Here is a 24,005-nt window from a genome sequence, read left to right as displayed (position 1 = left end):
GAGCCCCACAATGCATTTGTTCCCTATAGAGCTCACAATGTACATTTTTTCCTATCAGTATGTCTTCTTTGGAATATGGGATGGAAATCCATGCAAACACGGGGATAACATACAAACTCCTTGCAGATGGTTTTATGCCCTTGGCGGGATTTGAACACCAGGACTCCAGCGCTGCAAGGCTGCAGTGCTAACCACTGAGCCACCGTGTGGCCCCATCATGTAGTAATCTTTGAATTGTCTCCTGATGACTTTACAAAGAAAGAAACGCGTTGAGACTAATTAACTAATGTGGACGCGACATCAGAGCGTTCAGCGCTATTATCTTTACTGCTCACCACTGTGACTATCTGGACAGGAATGTAGACTGCATGTCAATGGTCAATAGTGGCTACTTTTATTAGTAGGGCTAGTATAATCTAGACACTGCTGTTCATTTATAGTAACGGAGCAGTACTTTTGAAGGTGGCCAGCGATCAGCTAAACAGTGGCTGCTACCTTTAAACCAATTCCAGAATATTTAATGTTTCAGTAGTGGGAGCCTAGATCTATGGGCGGTCTATCGTATACATTGTAGCGACCCTGATACGGATTAGGTTTACCCACGTTATACTGACAACTTTAGTAAAGAGCAAGTGAGGGTTTTAGTTTTTACTGATATACAGAGGGGCTAGAGCTAGTTTCCAATTTTAACTGGTTTCAATAAAAGTTAGATTTTATAATACTTATCTATTAGTTTGGGGAATACCCCTTCAGTGACTATATTCAGTTTATGGTAATCCCAGATCTGTGTATGTAAATACAAAAATATAACCTGAAGTACAACATGTCAGAGAAAAACAATTTCAAAATCACTTGTGTAAGTTAAAGCATCTCAGTGTTTGGCATATAAAGTGACAAATGTCAGTTTTGAAAAATCAGGCCAGGTCCTTAACTCACTTTTGGGCGGTGTTCTTAAGGGGTTAATAGTTCTAATAGCTATGTAAAGATATGAAGATAGCATAACATTTTCTATTAATAGATCTCAATAATGTCTTCCACCTTCCCCCTCTGTTTTCTTGTGGGACAGTGCCAGTGACAGATGGTTAAAGTAAGATTAGTGACCTAGGATAATCTGTAATTAGCATGTTGGCATGAATGAGGTCAGATTGTGTTCTGTAAGTGACAGTCATACCAGGGTATGAAGGTACAGGTCATCATGTCATAACAGACCCAAGACACAAGCAAATATGTCTACTAACAAGGTGAGACATAATTAGCCCCCATTGCATGAACAAGAGTTTTTAATGTTAATGGTTAATGTTTGCTACTTGGTTCCAAGTTTCAGCCAGCAACCTGTAAATATTTCTGTATTATTTTTGACAATGGAAGTATGAATGACCCCCTCTTTCTAATCCATCATAATAACGTTTATTTTCTATATCAATTAAAAATGTGATGTTTTCTAGATTTAGAAATGTTATGCATTAGTTCCCTATATTATACTTTTTAAATTGTTTTCATAGTTCATTGTTTTCATTTTTCTTACTCAAGCACATCTTTATATTGCAATTACTTTCCCATTCACTTAAGTAGTTGAGTGTACACAGCAATGGTCTGCCTAACTGTCTGAATGAAGATAACACTAATATTTTAGTATTATTTATATTAGAGGCCTGATATATTTGTTATTTCAGCATCAAGAAGAAATACTAGTTAGAATACCACTTACGTTATTTATGGTTTTAAGCTCAACTGTTTTCTGTATTGTAATAACCTGTATAAAATAATATGCAAAAAGCAGTCCATGCTCACCATCCAAACCTGATGATTTCAAAGAGTTTGGCCCAAAATATAATGTGTATGGGGTCGCATTGTGGCAAATTTCAGGCCAAGGCCTTACATAGTGAGCCGCAGCTGAAAAACACTGCAAAAAAGGTTGTGGTGGAAACGCACTTTATTCCACAGTGTTTTTCATCAGAAGTCGGCAAAGTTTTCCTCAGCTTTTTCGTAGATATAATTGACATGCTGAGATTTACAAAAATGCTAGCTTTTTTTGAAATTGCAATATTTGTACAATATGTAGATGGAATTAGTTCCAGCCGAAAGGAATTTCGACCGTTCGAATATTTTGTCCACAGCAAGCTTTCTACCCTCTCCTGATCAGTACATATGTCCTTCTCAATCAAACCAAGAGTGCATCTGTATATGAGATTTGGAATTTAGAATTGTTGGCTAAAGAAACTTTCGATTAATAGCTATCTTATATGCAACCTCAGCCTAAGGTAAAATCAAAGGTTAAAAAAAAACCTGTTTTGCAGATTTTTACTATTAACCCTTATGTGACACAATTATTTTTCATTTTTGTGTATGTTTTTTACTTCCTACATTCCAAATGCCATAACGTTCTCATTTTTCTGTTTACATAGTCATATGAAGGCTTGATTTTTGTATGACAGGTTTTTCTTTAACTTTTTTTCTGCAGGTCAGTACGACCATGGTGATACCAAGTTTATATAGTTTTTTCATGTTTTAATAACTTTACAAAAATTCAAAATTTTGAAGAAAAAATAATTATTTGAATCACCATAGTCCAGTGATGGCGAATCTTTTAAAGACAGAGTGCCCAAACTGCAACCCAAAACCCACTAAATTATCGTGAAGTGCACGGCAACACGGCAATTTAAACTTAATACTGTACGGATCCACAACTGCGGACAGTTACAGAGTTTTCAATAATACAAACAACTTTGTACTGAAATGTAAAGCTATCTGCATTTAGTACCTTGAACAATTAATGTTCACTATATACATCGCAAAGGATCTGTTTTATAGTGACCATGCAATGTTCTTACATCCTGTACTAATATCACATCTGCTATAAAACAGATACTGTGTGATATAAATAGTGAGGTGACCCCAGACAGTATTATATGCTCCGCAGTAGGCCCACCACACAGTATTATACGCTCCATAGTAGCCCCCCACAGGATTATATGCTCCACAGTGGCACCCACACATAGTATTATATGCTTATCAATATGCCCCCCAGTATTATATGCTCCTCAGTACCCCCCACAGTATTATATGCTCCTCAGTATGCATCCCCCCATTATTATATGCTCCTCAGTACCCCCCTCCCACAGTATTATATGCTCCTCAATACGCATCCCCCCAGTATTATATGCTCTTCAGTGCTCCCTCCCACACACAGTATTATATGCTCCTCAATACACATCCTCCCTGTGTTATATGGTTCTCAGTACATATCCCCTCAGTATTATATGCTCTTTAGTATGCCCCCCTGTATTATATGCTCTTTAGTATGCCCCCCCAGTATTATATGCTCCTCTGTACCCCCCACAGTATTATATGCTCCTCAGTACGCATCCCCTCCAGTACTATATGCTCCTCAATACACCCCCACACAGTATTATATGCTCCTCAATACGCATCCCCCCAGTATTATATGCTCTTCAGTGCTCCCTCCCACACACAGTATTATATGCTCCTCAATACACATCCTCCCTGTGTGTGATATGCTTCTCAGTACATATCCCCTCAATATTATATGCTCTTTAGTATGCCCCCCAGTATTATATGCTCTTTAGTACACCCCCCCAGTATTATATGCTCTTTAGTACGCCCCCCCAGTATTATATGCTCTTTAGTACGCCCCCCCCCAGTATTATATGCTCTTTAGTATTGTATGTTCCTCAGTACACATCCCCCCAGTATATGCTCTTAAGTATGACTGACACTCACACTCAATCCTATACTCACCCATGAAGAGCCACCGGCGTCCACCTCCTTTTGACTGCGGGTGCTGATAACTCATGTCATCACCCCTGCTTCGGGACAGAGGTCAAACTCTGCAGTCAGTGTAGGCCACGGTTGTGCAATCTGCGGCCTACACTGACAGCTTTCAGCTGTATGTGCATTTGCACATACAACTGAAGGCAGAGATCACTCATCAACGGGGAATCCTATACCGGATTCCCCGTTAGTGAGCGACCCAGGCGACCGCATGTTTGCCAGCATGGAGGTCTCTGCGTGCCCTCTCTGGCACGTGTGCCACAGGTTCGCCATCACTGCCATAGTCTGACACCTGTTACTTTTCTATATTTCAGCATACAAGAGCTGTGTTAGGTGTCACTTTTTGCAGGACATTACATAGTTTTTATTGATACCATGTTTTATTCACTTTTTTTTCCATTTTTTTAGGATGCTAGTTTGGTGAAAATACGCCAAATCAGCCATTTTAATGGCCATTTTTCCTTTTACAGCGTTTACATTATGGGACAAATGTTTTTATATTTTAATAGTTTGGGCATTTTTGGAATTGGGAATGCTTAAAGGGGTTGGCCACTTTCAGACCAATATTGACAAACAAATGTACAATAAAAAGATATACAATTTTCCAATTCAAACCCAGGACTCCAGCGCTGCAAGGCTGCAGTGCTAACCACTGAGCCTCCATGTTGCCCCTTATTTATTTATTTATATTTATATGTGATGTAGGGAAAAGGGGGTGATTTAAACTTTTAGGTTTGTTAATTTTTTTTTTTTTTTCTTAGCCCCACATGGGGGCTTGAACGAATGATCTTTAGATCACCTGGAAAGAACACTTACATGCTCCCAGACCACAGACTTGCAGTCAGCTCAATGTTATCTGCATGTTTATATAGAGAAATAACAGACATTGCTGAGCTTTTATCAGAAAACTGCAGTTAGTTGAACTGATTGTTCTGCAGGCAGAGTTACAGACAACAGCTTTGAAAGCAAGCTCAATCTGGAGAACTCAGCACCTCCAGAGAGCAGTGAATCACTTCATCTCCTTTTATGCCTATTTCAGACACTGACTCATAGGTATTCTTTGCTGCATGAGATGGTGTATTTTCATGCAAGAAAATGATTTTATTGCAAAAGGCACAGTTCTTCTTTTTGAACCATGGAAGAAAGTAGTCAGTTAGAAACCCTGTATACTCTGCAGAGGTCGTTTTCACACCTTCAGGGACCCTAAAGGGGTCTACTAGAGCTTGCACCTTGATTCTGGACCAAAACATGACCCTGCCACCTCCTTGTTCGTGTCACAGCCTTACTGGCACATGGTTGCCATCCACCATCCATCTGGACCATCCAGGGTTGCACGGTACTCATTAATAAACAAGATGGTTTCAAAATGAGAGCACTGCAAGAGAGCACAGTTTAGGGGTGCCGAAGTGTAGGTTTATGTACAACTGCTTCAAAGCTTCAAATACCTATTTGCTTCTTTTTAATAGCATTTTAGCAGCTGCTGACTTAATCCGCTGAATTTGTCTGTCAGAAACCTTCCTCATTATCTGTACTTCCCATCTGTGCTCTGAATCAGGCACAAATCGCTTGACAGAACATTGATTATGTTTAAGTTTTAGTGAGACAAATAATATTTTCATACCTTTCATGTTTTCACACCAAAGCATTGACAACTTTCGGCAGCAGAGATTTTTTTCTTTCCCATCTTGCTTAAAACTTGTGGCTTGCTTAATAATGTGAAATGTATTTCTTAGATCGAGGCCTCACATTGTGGAAAGGCAGTTGTTTCAATTCCAGATTTTTCTGTGGTTTTTTGAGACAAAGTCAGGAGTGGATTTAGCAGAAAATAGAAGTATAAGTACTTCTAGTGGTAACGAAGGCTGTCACAGGGGGTCATTGGGCCTGCTGCCAGCTAGAGATGGCTAGGGCCCCGAACCACCATGATAGTGGTGGGGGAAAGGCTGGTTCCTCAACCACTATATATATTGTTAATGGAAAAGGGCCTGCCCTGTCAAGGGGTCCATTTCCAAAAGATGCCTGCCCAGTGGTGGTGACTAAAAGTAAGAAATACTTAAATTCACTTCTCCTGGTCTTCTGACAGTCCTCAGCATCCTCGCCAGGGTTCATTAAAAGTCTTTCCAGGTTCGAATTTTAGCAATGGTCACAAGATTGCCCTTTACCTGTTTTCCCATAGAGAAACATTGAGGTCACAACTGTGCTTATTAAAAGCTCAAATCTACGTATTTACCTAAATAACTATAAATATACAAAAATAAAACCTTACTAAAACTGAGAATTATTGAATGGGAAGGAGGTCCTTGGAGCTACATAGATCTGGCTGCCAATCTGTCTACCACACTGATTGCCCCAGCTGCAAACCACAGGCTCAAAGGCACCATAGAATACAGATGGCTAGTACACACCAAATTAAAAACCACTCCCTGGGACACCACACAGCAGGAGACCAAAACCATCCAGACCAAATACCATAAATTGTGACTAACTAACCACAATGTCCCCCCTCCCATAATTTTTTAACCAACTCTAACAACCTTTCCCACCCTATCACTGAGAGCAATCCTTGAACACCTCAAGTATGCAAACCCTCCACCAAAGGCAGGGCTTGCTCAATAGCTCTTTGGCTGTCCAAAGCCCACATATCGATCCCCACTGCACTGCATCAAGGTGGACACTGCCAACCAAATGCCTCCGTGAACTTCTTCTAAGTCATGATGCTGAACACAATCCCCTCCATTGCGAACCACAAAAGTGTCAGCTATCTGATTAACATCCGAACATGCTTTGTTAAGCTGTTCAACTAATCTTGCCTCTTGCCAGGCTCGCCACTGAATTATGTGCGACCATACAACAATCGCGTAAGGAAAAACCACCCACAAGCGCAGTAAATTATGCTTGATATCCCGCACTAGCTCCCAAAACGTAGTAGCCATCAAATCGTTACCCAACCACTTGCTGAGGCGCAAACATGAATACTTGCTGACTTTCTGACGCATGCAACACTGCTGCATGCCCCGAAACTCTAACCCTCTAACACTCTAACACCTCGCGTTCCTCCCATTGCCAACCTGTCCTCCAGTCCAAAAAATCCAGACTATGTGACTTAAATAAATAGCCTCAGCAGACTACATTCTGCTAGAGCAGCATTTATCCTTCAGGATTTCCGTTATCTTGCCTGGCTGAAGAAACTAGGTGAGATATACCACTTTGCCACACCACTTTGCCACCACTTTACCACAATATCCAGTTTGTGATTCACAGTGGCATTTGTTTGGCACTGGGTGAGATGTGCTGCTGGAATTTGGTATTTGCACATTTGAAGAATTATTTCATGCTGTATTGTGTTATTTGACTTCTCTGGGAAGTGTTTTCTGCTTGGGAATTTTGTTTTGCAATGTGGTAATTGTAGTTACTTTGAGTACTATGTGTGCTGTAGTGTACTGCACTGTATGTGTGCTTTACTGGTTTCCACAGGCAAGTCAAAAGAGTTTGAACCTTCCTGTCTTAGCGTGCTATACAGAATTCTATAGTACAGCTATAGTAGCTTACACCTATGTATATTTATTTTATCATGGAAGTGCTACCTGACTAGTGTTATCACTGTTTGTGTTTTTGTAGTTTCACATGTGCTTTTGACTGTTTTTCTCAGGTTCCCCCTTCCCTCGCTTGATATGGATATTTGGGCTATCATATGTCCATTGGAGAGCCACCAGAGTGGATATGCGACCCAACATCAAACAGCTTGTTTGTTATGTGCAACACATTGAAATCAATGGGTAAAAAAGCCTCCCATTGAGTTCAATGTGTAGTGCACGTAAGACGGAACCCATTGAACTCAATGGGATTCTGTTTTACAGTGCTGCTTCTTTACACAAGTTTTGTGGCAAGAAAACAGCGCCACAAAACTCTGTGTGAATGCACCCTTAGTCCACTATGGGGTTTTCCCTAGTTGCAGGTGCTCGCAGTTGCTTCCTACGGTAGATTACTGGGGAAGGAAGCCTGGTAAAAGAAGGGCTGGCAGATTTGCAGCCCGTGAGAGGGACAAAGCACCCCTGGGACGGTTTGAACCGTTTTGCTGCTACTTTTGGTGACGTGTTTGTTTGACCTGCTCTACGTTAGTAAGGCATGCTAATGTATAGTTAGAGACAGACATGCTTAGGTTTTCTTTGGTTTGTTTGCATGGTGATTTGTGCAGAAGCAACTGAATAAAACATGCCCTACTGCCTGTGTGAACTGTGTCATTGCCATTCCCCACCGTGTGAGCTGGACCCCCTACAATATATAGTATCTTCACTAATACTACACATATCAGTATACTTTATACAGAATCAATTTTGGAGTGCATAGGACCCACCAGTACAATTCATTCTGGGGACCAACTACACAGTTACATCCAAATATTACTAAGATTACTATCTCTATTATTTCTATATTACTATTACTATTCTCTATTTCTATTATTACTAATATTACTAATTCCTAAAATGTTCTCAACATCCATTTATTTTTCAGTAGTAGTTTGCTGCCTCTCCCTTGCCTCTGATAGTTTCTATCCTTGGGTCCTGTCATTAGTCTGTTGCCTGACTCTTGCCTTGAATTAGGGAATTCTCATTATTATTGGTGACTGGAGTCCCTGCCTTTTGATTGAAAAGATGGTGCCCAGGACAGAAGGATACTGGCTGGTTTGACATTGCATCTAGATGTCATCTCAGATGCCCAATGTGTCTACAGTATTTAAAATTAAACTAGGTATCGGTATAAAGTAAAGATGAGTGTAATGTCTCATAATAGTGTGAGCTGGGGGCCCACTTAGCTCATGGACCCTCCAAGGATTCACCCTTGAACCAGTCCGAACCTGTACAGAATGTTTGTGCACCTATGTCCAACACATCCAGCTGGGACACAAAACAATAGAATGCCAGAAGGTCAGATTCCTAAGATGACTTATCTGGCCTGAACTTTGCTGTACAGTGGACATTTGCCACACAGAAAGTCTTAGAATAGGATGCAGCTTGAAAGTTGGGAAGACAAACGTAGTGTAGACGAAATCCTGTGATCTTGAGAGGGACCTGAGGGCAGAGGCACGTGTAAGGGGCAGTTCACACGGAGTAAACTGGCGCGCAATTTGGCACGTATACGCGTGTCAGAGTTTGCGCTCTCAAAAAAGATCCCATTGATTTCAATGGGAATTACGATCGTATAATGCGCGTTATCCGGATGCTCTACCTATAAAAACCTGGAGACAGGAAAACAGTTTTTTTTTCTGAGGTTCTAAAAAAAATCTTTGAAATTAGACATTTTATCTCATATAGATCAAGAGGGGTGATCTAAAAGATCACCTGAGAATGTAAGTTAGAATACATAGGCAAAACAAATAGAGAGCTTAGAAGAAGAATTGGTGAGCATCTGGGGGACATACGGAACCAGAGGGACACACCGGTTGCGAGACACGTAAACTCCTGTCACGGGGGTGATTCAAACTGTCTACGATTTATGGGTATTGATTTAGTTAAGCCACATCAAAGGGAGGGGATTGGTCGAGAATGACATTGCAACGAGAAGCCAAATGGATATTTAGATTAAAAACGGAATCTCCCCGGGGTTTGAATGAGCAATTAAATTATTGTTGATTAATTTAGGCGGTCCCTGGGTAATCTGAGGATGTAGGGACCATAAAAATTAAAAAAAAAAAAACATGATGATTAGGCACAATAGTTCTTATTTCTGTCAAAAAGAACAATATGTATACAGTCCTATGAAAAAGTTTGGGCACCCCTATTAATCTTAATCATTTTTAGTTCTAAATATTTTGGTGTTTATAACAGCCATTTCAGTTTGATATATCTAATAACTGATGGACACAGTAATATTTCAGGATTGAAATGAGGTTTATTGTACTAACAGAAAATGCGCAATATGCATTAAACCAAAATTTGACCGGTGCAAAAGTATGGGCACCTCAACAGAAAAGTGACATTAATATTTAGTACATCCTCCTTTTGCAAAGATAACAGCCTCTAGTCGCTTCCTGTAGCTTTTAATCAGTTCCTGGATCCTGGATAAAGGTATTTTGGACAAACAATTCAAGTTCAGTTAAGTTAGATGGTCGCCGAGCATGGACAGCCCGCTTCAAATCATCCCACAGATGTTCAATGATATTCAGGTCTGGGGACTGGGATGGCCATTCCAGAACATTGTAATTGTTCCTCTGCATGAATGCCTGAGGATTTGGAGCGGTGTTTTGGATCATTGTCTTGCTGAAATATCCATCCCCGGCGTAACTTCAACTTCGTCACTGATTCTTGAACATTATTCTCAAGAATCTGCTGATACTGAGTGGAATCCATGCGACCCTCAACTTTAACAAGATTCCCGATGCCGGCATTGGCCACACAGCCCCAAAGCATGATGGAACCTCCACCAAATTTTACAGTGGGTAGCATGTGTTTTTCTTGGAATGCTGTTTCTTTTTGGACGCCATGCATAACGCCTTTTTTTATAACCAAACAACTCAATTTTTGTTTCCAAAATGAAGCTGCCTTGTCCAAATGTGCTTTTTCATACCTCAGGCAACTCTATTTGTGGCGTACGTGCAGAAACGGCTTCTTTCTCATCACTCTCCCATACAGCTTCTATTTGTGCAAAGTGCGCTGTATAGTTGACCGATGCACAGTGACACCATCTGCAGCAAGATGATGCTGCAGCTCTTTGGAGGTGGTCTGTGGATTGTCCTTGACTGTTCTCACCATTCTTCTTCTCTGCCTTTCTGATATTTTTCTTGGCCTGCCACTTCTGGGCTTAACAAGAACTGTCCCTGTGGTCTTCCATTTCCTTACTATGTTCCTCACAGTGGAAACTGACAGGTTAAATCTCTGAGACAACTTTTTGTATCCTTCCCCTGAACAACTATGTTGAACAATCTTTGTTTTCAGATCATTTGAGAGTTGTTTTGAGTAGCCCATGATGCCACTCTTCAGAGGAGATTCAAATAGGAGATCAACTTGCAATTGGCCACCTTAAATACCTTTTCTTATGATTGGATACATCTGGCTATGAAGTTCAAAGCTCACTGAGGTTACAAAACCAATTTTGTGCTTCAGTAAGTCAGTAAAAAGTAGTTAGGGGAATTCAAATCAATAAAATGATAAGGGTGCCCATACTTTTGCACCGGTCAAATTTTGGTTTAATGCATATTGCGCATTTTCTGTTAGTACAATAAACCTCATTTCAATCCTGAAATATTACTGTGTCCATCAGTTATTAGATATATCAAACTGAAATGGCTGTTGCAAACACCAAAATATTTAGAACAAAAAATGATTAAGATTAATAGGGGTGCCCAAACTTTTTCATAGGACTGTATATAAAAAAATTCTTCACTTTTTACCTTTTAGTCCTTATGCTATGAGGACAGACCAAAAAATAGGGATGGAATCTAGTATTGAAAAATGAGGGTAGTTTCACAATATACTTACCTTTTCTATGAAATAATAGGGGTTAGGTAGAGGAGATTGTGTAAATTAGGGGATGATGTGTCTATTTCTAAAAAACCATATGGGGACGCTGTATTGCACTGAATGTATCGGTGCAACCCCTATTCCCTCATTCAGGTGCCCGTTTGGGCAGAGAAGCTCCGTACACTTCCGACATGCGGCAAACAACTGCACATGCGCGGGATCGGAAGCACGATCCCGCGGGAGTACGGACATGAAGGAGAGAATACTGGGAATACGTCAGAACGTATGACGTCATGAATATGCGCGGTATGGCGCCAAAATCGTTTGGAATGGTATCCATCAGCCCCCTGGCAATGCAGGTGAGGGGAGGAGCTGCCAGTGTCACTACACTTAGCTAGTGCCAGGAGATAGAACCCTTTGTGAGATGTCCTACCACTGTGGGCATGTGAGCTTGAGATGAGAGGAGTCTGCGGATAGCAGTTTAGAACAAGGTCCCCTGATGAGCGGTGCGTTACTGCGCTGTGAAACGCGTAGGGACAATTAGGGTCTTGCTTGAGGGCTAGATTGGAACTGCCCTGGTCAGGGCGGGAGTCAATGGGGGCTAGGGCGCATCGGCAGGTAAACAACAGGGATTGAATGTCCTCCTGTGATGGGCCTGGTTCTGAGTGTGGCTCCCACTCCTGATATACAGTAAGACCGTTCATTTTTTATGTCTTCATCTTATCAGGCAGACTATAAGGAACAGCTTGTGGTCAGTATGCTTTATGTTTACAGCTTAAAGTGACATTGCCGGTAAGATATCTCTATTCTAATGGTTATGGGCTCATTAGGACACATGAGCATATACTATTTGACAGTGTGTTATCTCCAAAAAGGGATAATTTTTATGGTTATTGTTTGTAAGCACTAGTATTTTAATAGAGTGAATAAATGTTAAGTTTTATGCATCAGTGCGCTATTAATATAAATTGATTTACCTGATGCAAATCACGTCCCCGAACATTGGTGGGGAGACGTGAGGGAATAGCCAAGCTGAGCGTGTTAGTACTACAAATCCCAACCCCTCCCCGGTGTCCGCTTACCTGCAGCTCCCTGTTCTTGGTCCACTTCGGTCCATGGTCCGGGTTTCAGAGCACCCTGTCCCCCTCTCCCTGACTAGTATTATAGAGAAGGCGGGGCTTAGGAGAGTGTGGGCGGGTACTGGGTGGGGAGACTCCCCGCCCACACCCTCCTAATTCCCGCCTTCTCTATAATACTAGTCTGGAGAGGGACGGGGCTTAGAGTGTGGGCGGGGAGTCTCCCCACCCAGTACTCTCCTCCAGTACTGGGAGTCTCCTCTCCCAGTTTGGGGAGAGGTTGGAGTTTGGGGTTTGTAGTACTAACACGCTCAGCTTGGCTATTCCTTAGTACTACTAACACGCTCAACTGGGCTATTACTCTAAGGAATAGCCGAGCTGAGCGTGTTAGTAGTACTAAGGAATAGCCAGCTGAATGTGTAGGAGATGTAGGAGAGCTGGCAGATATGCAGCAGACTAACACGCTCAGCTTGGCTATTCCTTAGTACTACTAACACGCTCAGCTTGGCTATTCCTTAGTACTACTAACACGCTCAGCTGGGCTATTACACTAAGGAATAGCCGAGCTGAGCATGTTAGTAGTATGAAGGAATAGCCAGCTGAGTGTGTAGGAGATGTAGGAGAGCTGGCAGATATGCAGCAGACTAACACGCTCAGCTTGGCTATTCCTTAGTACTACTAACACGCTCAGCTCGGCTATTACACTAAGGAATAGCCAAGCTGAGCGTGTTAGTAGTACTAAGGAATAGCCATGCTGAGCTAGTCGTGTCAGTACAGGAGGAGTAGCTGGAGGGATGGTTGGGTGTAGTGCAGAGCTCTTTCATCTCCGGTGTCTGGAGTAGCCAGGCCAACCGCATGGGCTCTGCTATATCTCGCTATAGAAATGCATTGACCAGCATTGATTGGCCAGTGTACGGGCATTCGGCCAATCAACGCTGGTCAATGCATTTCTATGGGAAAAAGTCAGCTTGCGCATATCGCAAGCTGACAGGGATCCCGACAAGATAGAGCCCCAAAGAGCTAGGTGAGTGACATTCCCCCCTAAGTAATGGTTATCCCTAGCTAACCCTGCCTGTAGATCTTTCCCTGTCTCACATTCATATAGTTCACAGTCCCAAATTAGTCGAATGGTAAATCCACCATTCGTCTAAATTGGAGGTTATCTGTTTTCGGCCACCAATTCCTTTTTCCGATTATTATTATTTTATTTTTTTTCCCCACTGCCTACGTTGTCGTATTTCCTGTCCCACCTCCCCTGCGCTGTTATTGGTGCAAAAAAACGCGCCAGGGAAGGTGAATCAAATTTTTTGTGAGTTTGCTACCTTCGATTGGAATTGAATACCTCGACTGGCCTGATATTCGATCGAATATCAATTCGATCGAATGCCGTTCGCTCATCTGTATTTATTTTTATACTTTAAACTTTGAGAACATTTTTTTTTAACTTACCCACAAGGGGACTTGAACCTGGGATCTCTGATCCCCAGTGCACTGTATTACAATACATATTATTGCAGAAAATTGCACATAAGTTATCAATGGGTAATCTGCTTAGGCAGTCAGGAAGTCAGGTGTTAAGTAATAGTATGGCGTAGAGTGGGAAGGGGTGAAACTTGAAGTTTGCATCGACTGCTTACCAACTGTTTTTCCATAGACATATATGCATATATGTCAGTTCACTTTGACATAACTTTGGCTGTATTTGCCTGAGAGCGCTAGAAATTGGAAAGATAGGTGCCTAGGAGTGTACACTAAGATACACTGTTTTAAGCAAATTTAAGCTGTGGTTTATTCTGAACTTATTTGAACCAAAGCAAATCTTTGGACTGAATCACCCAAACATGAAATAAGATGTTCGTTAATCTCTACTATCAACCACAAAATAGGAAGTATGGGTGAAAAAAACTCTTTAATCATCTCTGCAGCAAAAGCCTAAGGAGAGTCCTCTCCCTTCATTAAGATATGTTGCATGAAAACTTTGGGGACTAGATACAGGGTACAGGAGCTACTTTTCCCCTTACATTGTTTGCTGAATCAACAATTATTTATATATGGGGATTCTGATAATGTATTTGTTTCTAAATAGGCAACAAAGCAGAAATTAGAAACCAAACAGTCAAAAAATCAAACAGAAAGCAAGAAGTCGAAAGGAAAACAAGAAAATGTTAAAGATCGTGAGCCACAATCTCAAGGTAAGATAGAATATTACTCAGGTAAAAGGTAGCAGCTGCTATTCACTTACCGATCCTACCCATGGCCTCCTTGACATCTTTTCACCTTTCAGCATCCAGTAGGCCCTATGCTCCACACATCATAAACAAACGTTGAAGTGGCTCAACACTTTGGAACTATGGGGCCCCATGTAGGCTGAGGAAGAGGGGTAATAACTGCATGGGGGGCCAATAAAGGTGCAGTATACTCTGTGTGGGGGACAGTAACCGGGTCAATTCTTGTGTATAAGCTAGTAAAAATGGCAGTATATTGTATGAGATCAAGAATGAGACAATATACTGTATGGGGCCAATAAAGGGTTCTTTATATCATATGGGGGCTAGGAATAACATCCTCCTATACCAGTAAGGAGGATGTTATACCATGAAAGCAACAGTATAGGAACATTATACTGTGTTAGGGCTGAGTGGCAGCTCGCTCTAGTCAAAAGTTCTGTATTGGACCAAATCTTTCCTAGTTACAGACCTGTAGATAGATAGATAGATGAAAGGTTTTAAGAAATAGAAGCACTACACGGCTGTTACGGGATCTGAAGGACTCTTTTATTGCCCACTTATTGCCCCTAACAGCATTATTAGCATTAGGACTTTATCTAAAGGGTTAGGGATCTCCATATATTAATTTTCTCTTTAGCACTGGGTTAGCACACTGGATATACTGCAGTACCTTGCAAAAGTATTCCCCTTGTGCTTTTTCACATTTTGTCAACTTACATCCAGAAGCTTAAATGTATTTTATTGAGATTGAGATACATGATAGACCAACACAGTAGTATATAATTGTGAAATGGAATGAAAATGATACATGATTTTCAAAATTTTAAACAAAATCTGAAAAGTGTGATGTGGAAAAGTATTTAGCCCCCCTACTCAATACTTTGTAGAGCCACCTTTCACTGCAATACATCTGCATGTCTTTCGGGGTGTGTCTCAGTTTAGCACAGTTTAGCACATCTAGAGACTGAGATTTTTGGATGGAGAGTGTCTGTGAACAGCAATTTTCACGTCTTGCCACAGACTTTCTATGGGATTTAGGTCTGGACTTTGACTGGGCAATTCTAACACATGAATATTCTTTTATCTAAACCATTCAACTGTAGCTCTGGCTGTATGTTTAAGGAAAGTGAATTTCCTTCCCAGTCTCAAGTCTTTTGCAGCCTCTAACAGGTTTGCTCCAGGATTGTCCTGTATTTAGCTCCATCCATCTTCCCATCAACTTTGTTCAGCTTTCCTGTTCCTGCTGCAGAAAAGGATGGTGTATTCAGGGTGATGAGCAGTGTCACTTTTCCGCCACACATAGTGCTTTGCATTTAGGCCAAAAACTTCGGTTTCATCTGACGAGAGCACCTAATATCATGTTTGCTGTGTCTCTTACATGACTTGTGGCAAACTGCAAATGGCACTTCTTATGTCTTTCTTTCAACAATGGTTTGCTTTTTTCCACTCTTCCATGAAGGCCAGATTTGTGGAGTACACAACTTATAGTTGTCCCATCTGGGCAGTGGATTTCTACAGCTCCTCCACAGTGATGGGCCTCTTGGCTGCTTCTCTGACCAGTGCTCTTGTTGCTCCATATGTCAGTTTAGGTGGATGTCCATGTTTTGGTATGTTTGCTGTTGTAGATTAATTTTTCATTTTTGGATGATGGATTGAACAGTGCTCTTTGGGATGCTCAAAGCTTGGGATATGTTTTTATAACCTAGCCCTGCTTTAACCTTCTCCATACCTTTATCTCTCACCTGTCTGGTGAATTCCTTGGTCTTCATGCTGCTGTTTGTTCACTAGTGTTCTCTAACAAACCACTGAGGTCTTTACAGAACAGGTGTATTTATACTGAGACTAAATTGCATACAGCTGGACTCTATTAACTAATTAAGTTACTTCGGAAGGCAATTAATTGCACTGGATTTTATTTAGGGATATCACAGGGGGTGATTACTTTTGTACGTCACACTTTACAGATTTTTATTTTGCTAAAAATTTTGAAAACCCTGTATCATTTTTGTTCCGCCAAACAATTATGTGCTATTTTGAGTTTATCTATAACTTAAAATCGCAATAAAATACATATCAAGGCTCGCTCACATCTGTACCCGGTCTGCGTTCATACAGGAGACGGAAAGCTGCAACACTCTTTCAAACCCATTCATTTGAATGGGTTTGAAAGGTGTCCGGCCATGAGTGCCGGTGAGTGTTTTATGCTCTCCGCGGCGAAACTGTTTTTTCTTTTTTAAACGGACAAAGTGTTGGACATGCAGTACTCTGTGTCTGGTTTTAAAAAAACAGTTTCGCCGCGGAGAGCATAAAACGCTCACCAGCGCTCACGGCCGGACCCGGTCTAACAGCTTTCCATCTTCTGCATGCAGAAGACGGAAAGCTCAAAACGGAGTCCGGGCGCTAGTGTGAACCCAGCATCAGTTTCTGGTTATAAGGTCAGGAGTGTAACTATCGGGGTAGTGGCTCAGCAGGCCCCTGATGTGTTTTTTATTTTATTTTTTTATAAAGTATTAAAGTAGTATAATGATAGTAGTATTTGTGAGATTTGTGCTGGCCCATGGCCTCACTTTACCGATCTTTGCTCCTGCTCACAGCCGTCTCTGCAGAGGGGGAAGTGCTGGCGGCCGTGAGCACTTACCGATCCTCACTCCTGCTCACAGCCACCAGCACTTCCCCTTCTGCAGAGACTGCTGTGAGCAGGAGCAAGGATCGGTAAAGTGAGGCCGTGGGCCTGCACAAATCTCACAAACACTGCTATCATTATACTCCGGGGTCTTTTCAGACCCTGGAGTATAATAATCATTGGGCTAGGGGAAGTGAGACAACATAAAAAACACTTAGTTACGTCTCCTGGTCTCCAACAGGCTTTGAGCCTGTTTGGTGACGTTAGACATCGCATGACCCAGGTCAGTGTCATTATGTGTCACAACGCTGGCCTGGGTCAGGTGACTTCTGGTGCAACATTGAAGATGACTGAAATCAATGGGGAGTGCGCCAGAGACAGGGAGAGGTAAGTAGCATTGTTTTTTTTATGTTTGTATCCTTCCCTGGGTCTCCGATCATTGTACTCTGGGAACTGAAAAGTTCCAGAGTATAATAATTGTTTATGGTGGTCCAAAATGGAGCATAATACTGCATGTAGGGGCCACTATGGCGCATAATACTGTGTGCAGGGGCCACTACGGGGCATAATACGGTGGGTAGGGGCCACTATGGGGCATAATAGTGTGTGGTTCCCCTTAAACGGAATACGGAACACATTGACAAGCAGTGAGCTTATGAAAGCACACAGACCCTATAGACTATAATATGGTCTGTATGTTTTCCTGCCCTGTCTCCGCACGAGTCATGCAGAGAGAAAAGTACTTCATGAAGTACTTTCCTCTCTGCATGACTTGTGAAGAGACTAGGCGGAAAACACACAGAGCCCATTATAGTCTATGGGGTCTGTATGCTTTCAGTGCCCACCCCTTGTCAATGCATTCGGTATTCTGTTCAGGAGGTCCCCATGAGGACTCCTCAAACAGAATACCGGACACAGATGTGAACCAGGTCTTATGTAATTATTCTAATTTTCTGAGATGACTTTTGGGTTTTTCTTGGCTGTAAGCCATAATCATCAATGTTAATAGAAATAAACACTTGAAAAAGTTCACTCCATTTGTAATGACTCAATATATTAAATGTTTCATTTTTTCAATTGAATCACTAAAAAAAATTACTTTTTGGTTGATATTCTAATTTATTGAGATGCCCTAGTATATGATATAGATATAGAGAATATATATGAGAGAAATATACAGCCTGTTCTTTCAGAGAAAGTAAAAAAAAAATAAGTATGACAAATCACAAATTAGGGTTTTTCAGATGAACAAAAATGTTTTGCATTGTGTTGCTTCTTCATTTCACAGTTGCTAAAAAAGTAAAAAAGAAAAAAGGAGAAAACAGTGAAGAAAAGGTAGTGAAAAAAAAGTCCAAGGAGTCTACTGATACAAAAAAGGAGACAACATTATTACACTTCAGTGCCACTAAAGCATCCAGAGAGAAACCAGGTGAGCCAAAACTGTATTCTGAATGAAGGTGCATAAATATGATTCTTCTTTTATTTAACAATGTCAGGGTCATTTGGTATATATATATATATATATATATATATATATATATATATATATATATAGTAGTTTCAGTATGAATTTACAAATGATCAGTTTGATGAGGAGGTAGAAGCTGGCCAAAGACATTTATGTGCCTATGAGGGAGGAGACAGAGAGAGAAGAAAAAGCAGATTTGGTAGATAACACAGCAGGAGCTTTCTTCTCTGACCAATAGAGGAGGGTTACATATACTGTTATGTGCCTTACCTCATGAGCACAATATGATTTTTCTGCATTTGCACCAACTGATTTTGTGATGCTTTGCAAAACACACCTAGCGGAGGCAAACTGTAGACATATACAAAAGATGTGGGTAAGTAAGGTACTTGGGTCAAAACAACTGAGAAGATAACAAAAGTCATGATTTTCTTTCGTAAACCTTTAAATATATGGAGCCTCTTTACATATTTGGAGTCTCTGCCATGTCGCCTTTGAGGAACCCCACAGATTTTGAGGCAATGAGGATGAGGAACAACTTGAACAGATATGTCCTCTATTTGGGCAACATACTTCTGTATTTTGCACAGCTATATAAACATTTCCCTAAGATCCTCAACATTCTGATATCTTTCCAGAAATAGTCAGGTTTCAAATTGAATGCCACAAAGACTGAAGATATGTGGTTACAGTTTACAGACCAATCTACTCTTCCCTCACATTTCTCTACCATAAGATCTATAGCCTTCCATCACATTATATATTTGGGAATAAAAATAGGAAAACACTAGAATTGATATACCTCTTAAACTTCCCCCCTTGCTTTTAGAATGCTGTCTCTGAGCTCCACAAGTGGAATTACTTAACACTGTCCTATTGGAGAGAGGACATCAGCAGAGAGCTCTGTTCACCACAGACAATGTTTGGGTTTTTGCCCGAACTAATTCTTTCTTACTCTAACGGCGCCACAGGGCTGAGAAACACACTGGTAGGGTTCAAAGTACCTCTGGGGAGTGTCCTTTCCATGCTAAATTTAAATAAAACATACGTTTTAGATAATGTATATTAAATTGCTTAATACATATGTTATATAAAATTACATCAAAATTATATATGAACTATTGCCTTGGTTACCAATCACTTGGTTACCAACCACGTATATAAAGTTAAAAATTTATAAGGTCACTGTTACGGTCAGCAGGCTAACTTTAAAAAAAAAAAAAGTAAACAATAGCCTGCGGAGCCCAACTGGGCTCTGAACTGCAGGGCACCCTGGTGTGAATGAGGCCTGACAGTTAACTTCACTGCCAGGTTACACCACCAACTGAGTGCTCCCTGTTACCTTACAGGGAAGCTGCCACTGCAGCACAGAGCAGCTGCAAATGAATACAGAGTCTAGCAGTTGCTTCACTGCTAGACTAACACAGACTATGACTGTGTGCTCCCAGTAGCTTTCTGGGCCGCACCCACTACAGCTACCTGCTATTGCAGCACAGCCAGGAAGCTGACAGATTGAGGTAAGAGTTCCGCCAGGAATATACAATTCCTACTTAACTAAATAGAAAGCAGTAACTTAGTCAGGGAGGGTTCCTAATGACCCTGTACCAAGGCAGTTTGCTGCCCAAACTAATGTTGCACTGGCGTGCAAAAATCAGTAATGAGGCTAGAGCCCTGGGCTGACAAACCTGCCTCCTTAAATGGAAGGAAGGTGGGCCTGAACAGCAAGCCCAGGTGCCCAAGCCAGGTGCTCATAGGCTGACACCACTGTCAGTCAGAAGACTGACCACGCCCATAGGCTGCAAGGGAATTAACCCCTGCTATGCTGATCTGTCAGTAACAAGAAGTGAATGACAGTTGGCATGAGGCCACAACAGAAGAACGGAGTGCTACTCGACTCCTTGGCCGCACCTGTTGCACTTTCCTATCAGTCACTTCTATTTCTTCTGCTTTCCAGAGAACATTTCATATAGTTACATAATTATTACAGCTCAAAAAAAGACTTATGTCCATCAAGTTCAACCAAGAAATTGGAAATGGCATGACATTCTTTACATTTCCAAAACCATCAATGCTATTTTTCTCTAAAAAGGCATCTATTCCACAGGTTCACAGTCCTTACAGTGAAGAGGCCTTGTCGGCTCTTGAGATTAAGCCTTTTCTCTCCAGGCAGAGGGGGCAGAGAGCTAAAGAACTGACTTAGTAGCTCTGCTTTTTCATCATCCCCAGTGACCAATTCTCCATTACCATTAGAAGACCTTTCTGTTCTGATCTTGGCTTCTTCTTTTTTTTGCAATTATATATATTAAGGAATTTAAGGGGGTTTGTCTTGCTTTCCTTAGCCACCTGCATTTTGTATTTTAGCAGTTTTTATTTCCCTTTTACAGATCATATGTAGCATTTTATTATTTATTGCCCTTTTCACCATAGCTGTAAGCCATGGGTGGTTTAATTTAAGGCTTTTCTATTTGATCCCTATATATACATTTTGCTAAATACATTGCTCAGTGTAGATTTAAATGTCTCCCACTTAACTTTTGCATCACTATTTAACAATAGCTGCTCCCAGTCTATATCCTGAAGTGCAGCCGTTAACCTGGGAAAACTGGTCTTTTTAAAATTTAGGGATTTTTCTCTCCCAACCTTTGTTTTTTTTTGTAATTTAAGCGGAATCTGATTTAGATTATGGTCACTTTTACCAAGGTTTTTGCTAACAGTGACATTTCACAAGTCTCACCTTCATAGAAATGACCACATCCATCAGAGCATCCCCTCTAGTTGGATCTTGTACAAGCTGGACCAGAAGTTCTGATGGAATACACTGTACAACTATACTGTGAGGGCTCCTAACCAGTCATTTACGGTCATTTTATATATTCATACTGTAATCTTAGGTTATTGACAAAATCAGAAACAAATTTTAAGCATTTCTCTAGTACATGGTCCTTTATGGCTGTTTTAAATTATACTTAGGATCCGAAAAGGATTCCGAGGATGAGAAGACCACAAAAAAGCCAAAAAAGAAGGAAACAAATAGGACAGATTCTGATAACACGGAGAAGAAACAAAAAGGTTGGTTATTTTTTATTATAACATGCGAAACACAAGTGAACAATCATGGCATCAAAAGTGGCAGTGACCATGGCTGCAGTAATACAGGAGGATGGTGGAAGAACTGAAAAGAGAGTTTATGCTAATCTACCATTCTGGTATTAGTGCAGCTGAGGGAACCTTAAGAAATTGAGTCAGGCTTGTACACAGCCTGAACAGGTTTTACATAGAGAAGAGCAGTAGCGGTCATTCTTTTTCACAATCACACACCTAGAGACAAAACAAGATCCTGTATCTATGAGGATGCAGGTAGGTTTCAGAGCAGGTACCTTGGCAATTCTTTTTCATATTATAATTTTTTGCCTAATCCCAGAGAATCCCTTTAAATGGTAGGTAGCAATGTTAAAAAAAAAAAAAAAAAAAAAAAAAAGAAATAAAAAAAAGTTAAATGTAATGAAATTTTCATAGTGTGAAATCTGATACTTCTGGAGTAAACATGGATGTGTCTCCAATATTGTTTGTATGAATGTCATATTGTAACCAGTGTATATGGCCACAACAAAGAGCTCTTATGATGCAACATAATGCAGGGTGTTGCGAGCTACCTGTTCTGAGGCCCAGTACACATCTGCATTTGGCAAATCTGTTTGAAATCAGTTGTTTTACATGTCTGACTTTGTGTCCAGCTAAAAAAAAAATGGTTTCCCCATGGACAGGCAGAAGGTGCACACAGACCATGTGAATGGGTTTTAAAGCTGACCGCTGGGTTTCCGTCCCCTGTCCAGTTTTGCCGGGGCTGAAGACAGAAACCTGGCAGCAAGCACAAACCGAGAACGAGTGTAGGTGTGACAGCCCCTTTATTTCTGTCTGGTTTCAGTTTTTTTGCACAGAGAGAAAAGCAGAACTTGCAGGACTTTGACTCTGTACTAAAAATAAGGATTCCAGACAGACAGCACCCAATACATTTTGTTTTAACATTAAGGTCTAAACGGTTTACATACTGATTACACTGGGTTCACACCAGCACTCGATCTACGTTTTCAGGTTTCGGTCTTCTGCCGACAGAAGATGGAAACCTGGCAGACCGTGGTCTGGCCGTGAGTGCCGGTGAGCGTTTTGTGCTCTCCGCGGCGGAACCGTTTTTTATTTAACCGGACACAAAGTCAGACATGCAGGACTTTGTGTCCAGTTAAGAAAAAGCGATTTTGCCGCGGAGAGCACAAAACGCTCACCGCCGCTCACGGCCGGACAGTTTCCAAACCCATTCAAATGAATGGGTTTGAAAACTGACTGCAGGTTTCTGCCTCCTGTATAGTTTCGGGCAGGAAACGTAAACCTGCATAATGGAGACCCAGGGCACAGATGTGAACAAGCCCTCACATACTGACAGCAATCAGTTTATGTCCTTTTACACATGCTCAGAATGAAGAAGGGGGAAACAAAAAAAAAAAACTGATTGGTCAAAAACTGATTACATACTGACACAGTTTTAATCTGGACTGTTTGAAAGCAGTTTTTGAAGATGTCAAATACTGATTTCAAACAGATTTGCCGAACACAGATGTCAACGAAGCTTGAGACAGGGGTTAGGAATCATTGTCTTAGAGCAATAAAATGTTTGTAGAAGAAGCTAAACCCAGGGGGCCACATGGTGGCTCAGTGGTTAGCACTGCAGCCTTGCAGCGCTGGAGTCCTGGTGTTCAAATCCTGCCAAGGGCAAAAAAACATCTGCAAGGAGTTTGTATGTTCTCCCCGTGTTCGCATGGATTTCCATCCCATATTCCAAAAAAAGACATACTGATATGGAAAAATGTACATTGTGAGCTCTATGTGGGGCTCACAATCTACATTAAAAAAAAAAGAAACTAAACCCAAGCAGAAAGTTTCCAGAGCCATGTTCCAAACAGATGGTTGGACAGAGGCTCTGAGAATTGTAGCATGGTGCTAAATAGTATATTTCCATAGGGACCCAACAGTAGGAATAATCTCATTCCTAATTATAAATTTTTTTTTTCTTTTGCTAGTTTTATATATTTCTGATTGACATTTCTTTTATTGGGTGGTATTTGTTTCAATTTAGGCTTAAACAGCCCCAAACTATATATTTATATATATGTATATATATATATATATCCTATTAATATTAGAAATGTGAAAGTTTGTGAGTTTGTGGGTTTGTGTGTTTGGATGTTTGCATGTTCGGATGTTTGTTCCTCAATCACGGAAAAACTGCTCGACCGATTCGGCTGAAATTTTCCACAAACATAGTTAATACACCCGATTAAACAATAGGCTACTTTTCATCACAATAGCGCA

General features: G+C 41.0%; 1 protein-coding gene across 3 annotated transcripts in view; it reads left to right on the top strand.

Annotated features, from left to right (window-relative positions):
• The first annotated feature begins 1,129 nt into the window (after positions 1 to 1,129).
• Positions 1,130 to 24,005, top strand: part of TULP1 (TUB like protein 1) — a 64,142-nt gene continuing 41,266 nt past the window's right edge. For 2 of the 3 annotated variants that reach the window (XM_075264306.1, XM_075264305.1), the window contains exons 1-4: positions 1,130 to 1,241; positions 14,409 to 14,514; positions 18,462 to 18,602; positions 21,612 to 21,710. In XM_075264306.1, the coding sequence (XP_075120407.1) occupies positions 1,227 to 1,241; positions 14,409 to 14,514; positions 18,462 to 18,602; positions 21,612 to 21,710 (361 nt within the window). In that variant the 5' untranslated portion in view covers positions 1,130 to 1,226. The remainder of the gene's footprint in view (positions 1,242 to 14,408; positions 14,515 to 18,461; positions 18,603 to 21,611; positions 21,711 to 24,005) is intronic. The other variant, XM_075264307.1, reaches the window with a different exon arrangement.

This window comes from Leptodactylus fuscus, chromosome 2 (assembly GCF_031893055.1).
Source record: "Leptodactylus fuscus isolate aLepFus1 chromosome 2, aLepFus1.hap2, whole genome shotgun sequence".
Lineage (NCBI taxonomy): Eukaryota > Metazoa > Chordata > Amphibia > Anura > Leptodactylidae > Leptodactylus > Leptodactylus fuscus.
This window is presented reverse-complemented; position numbering and strand designations above follow the sequence as displayed.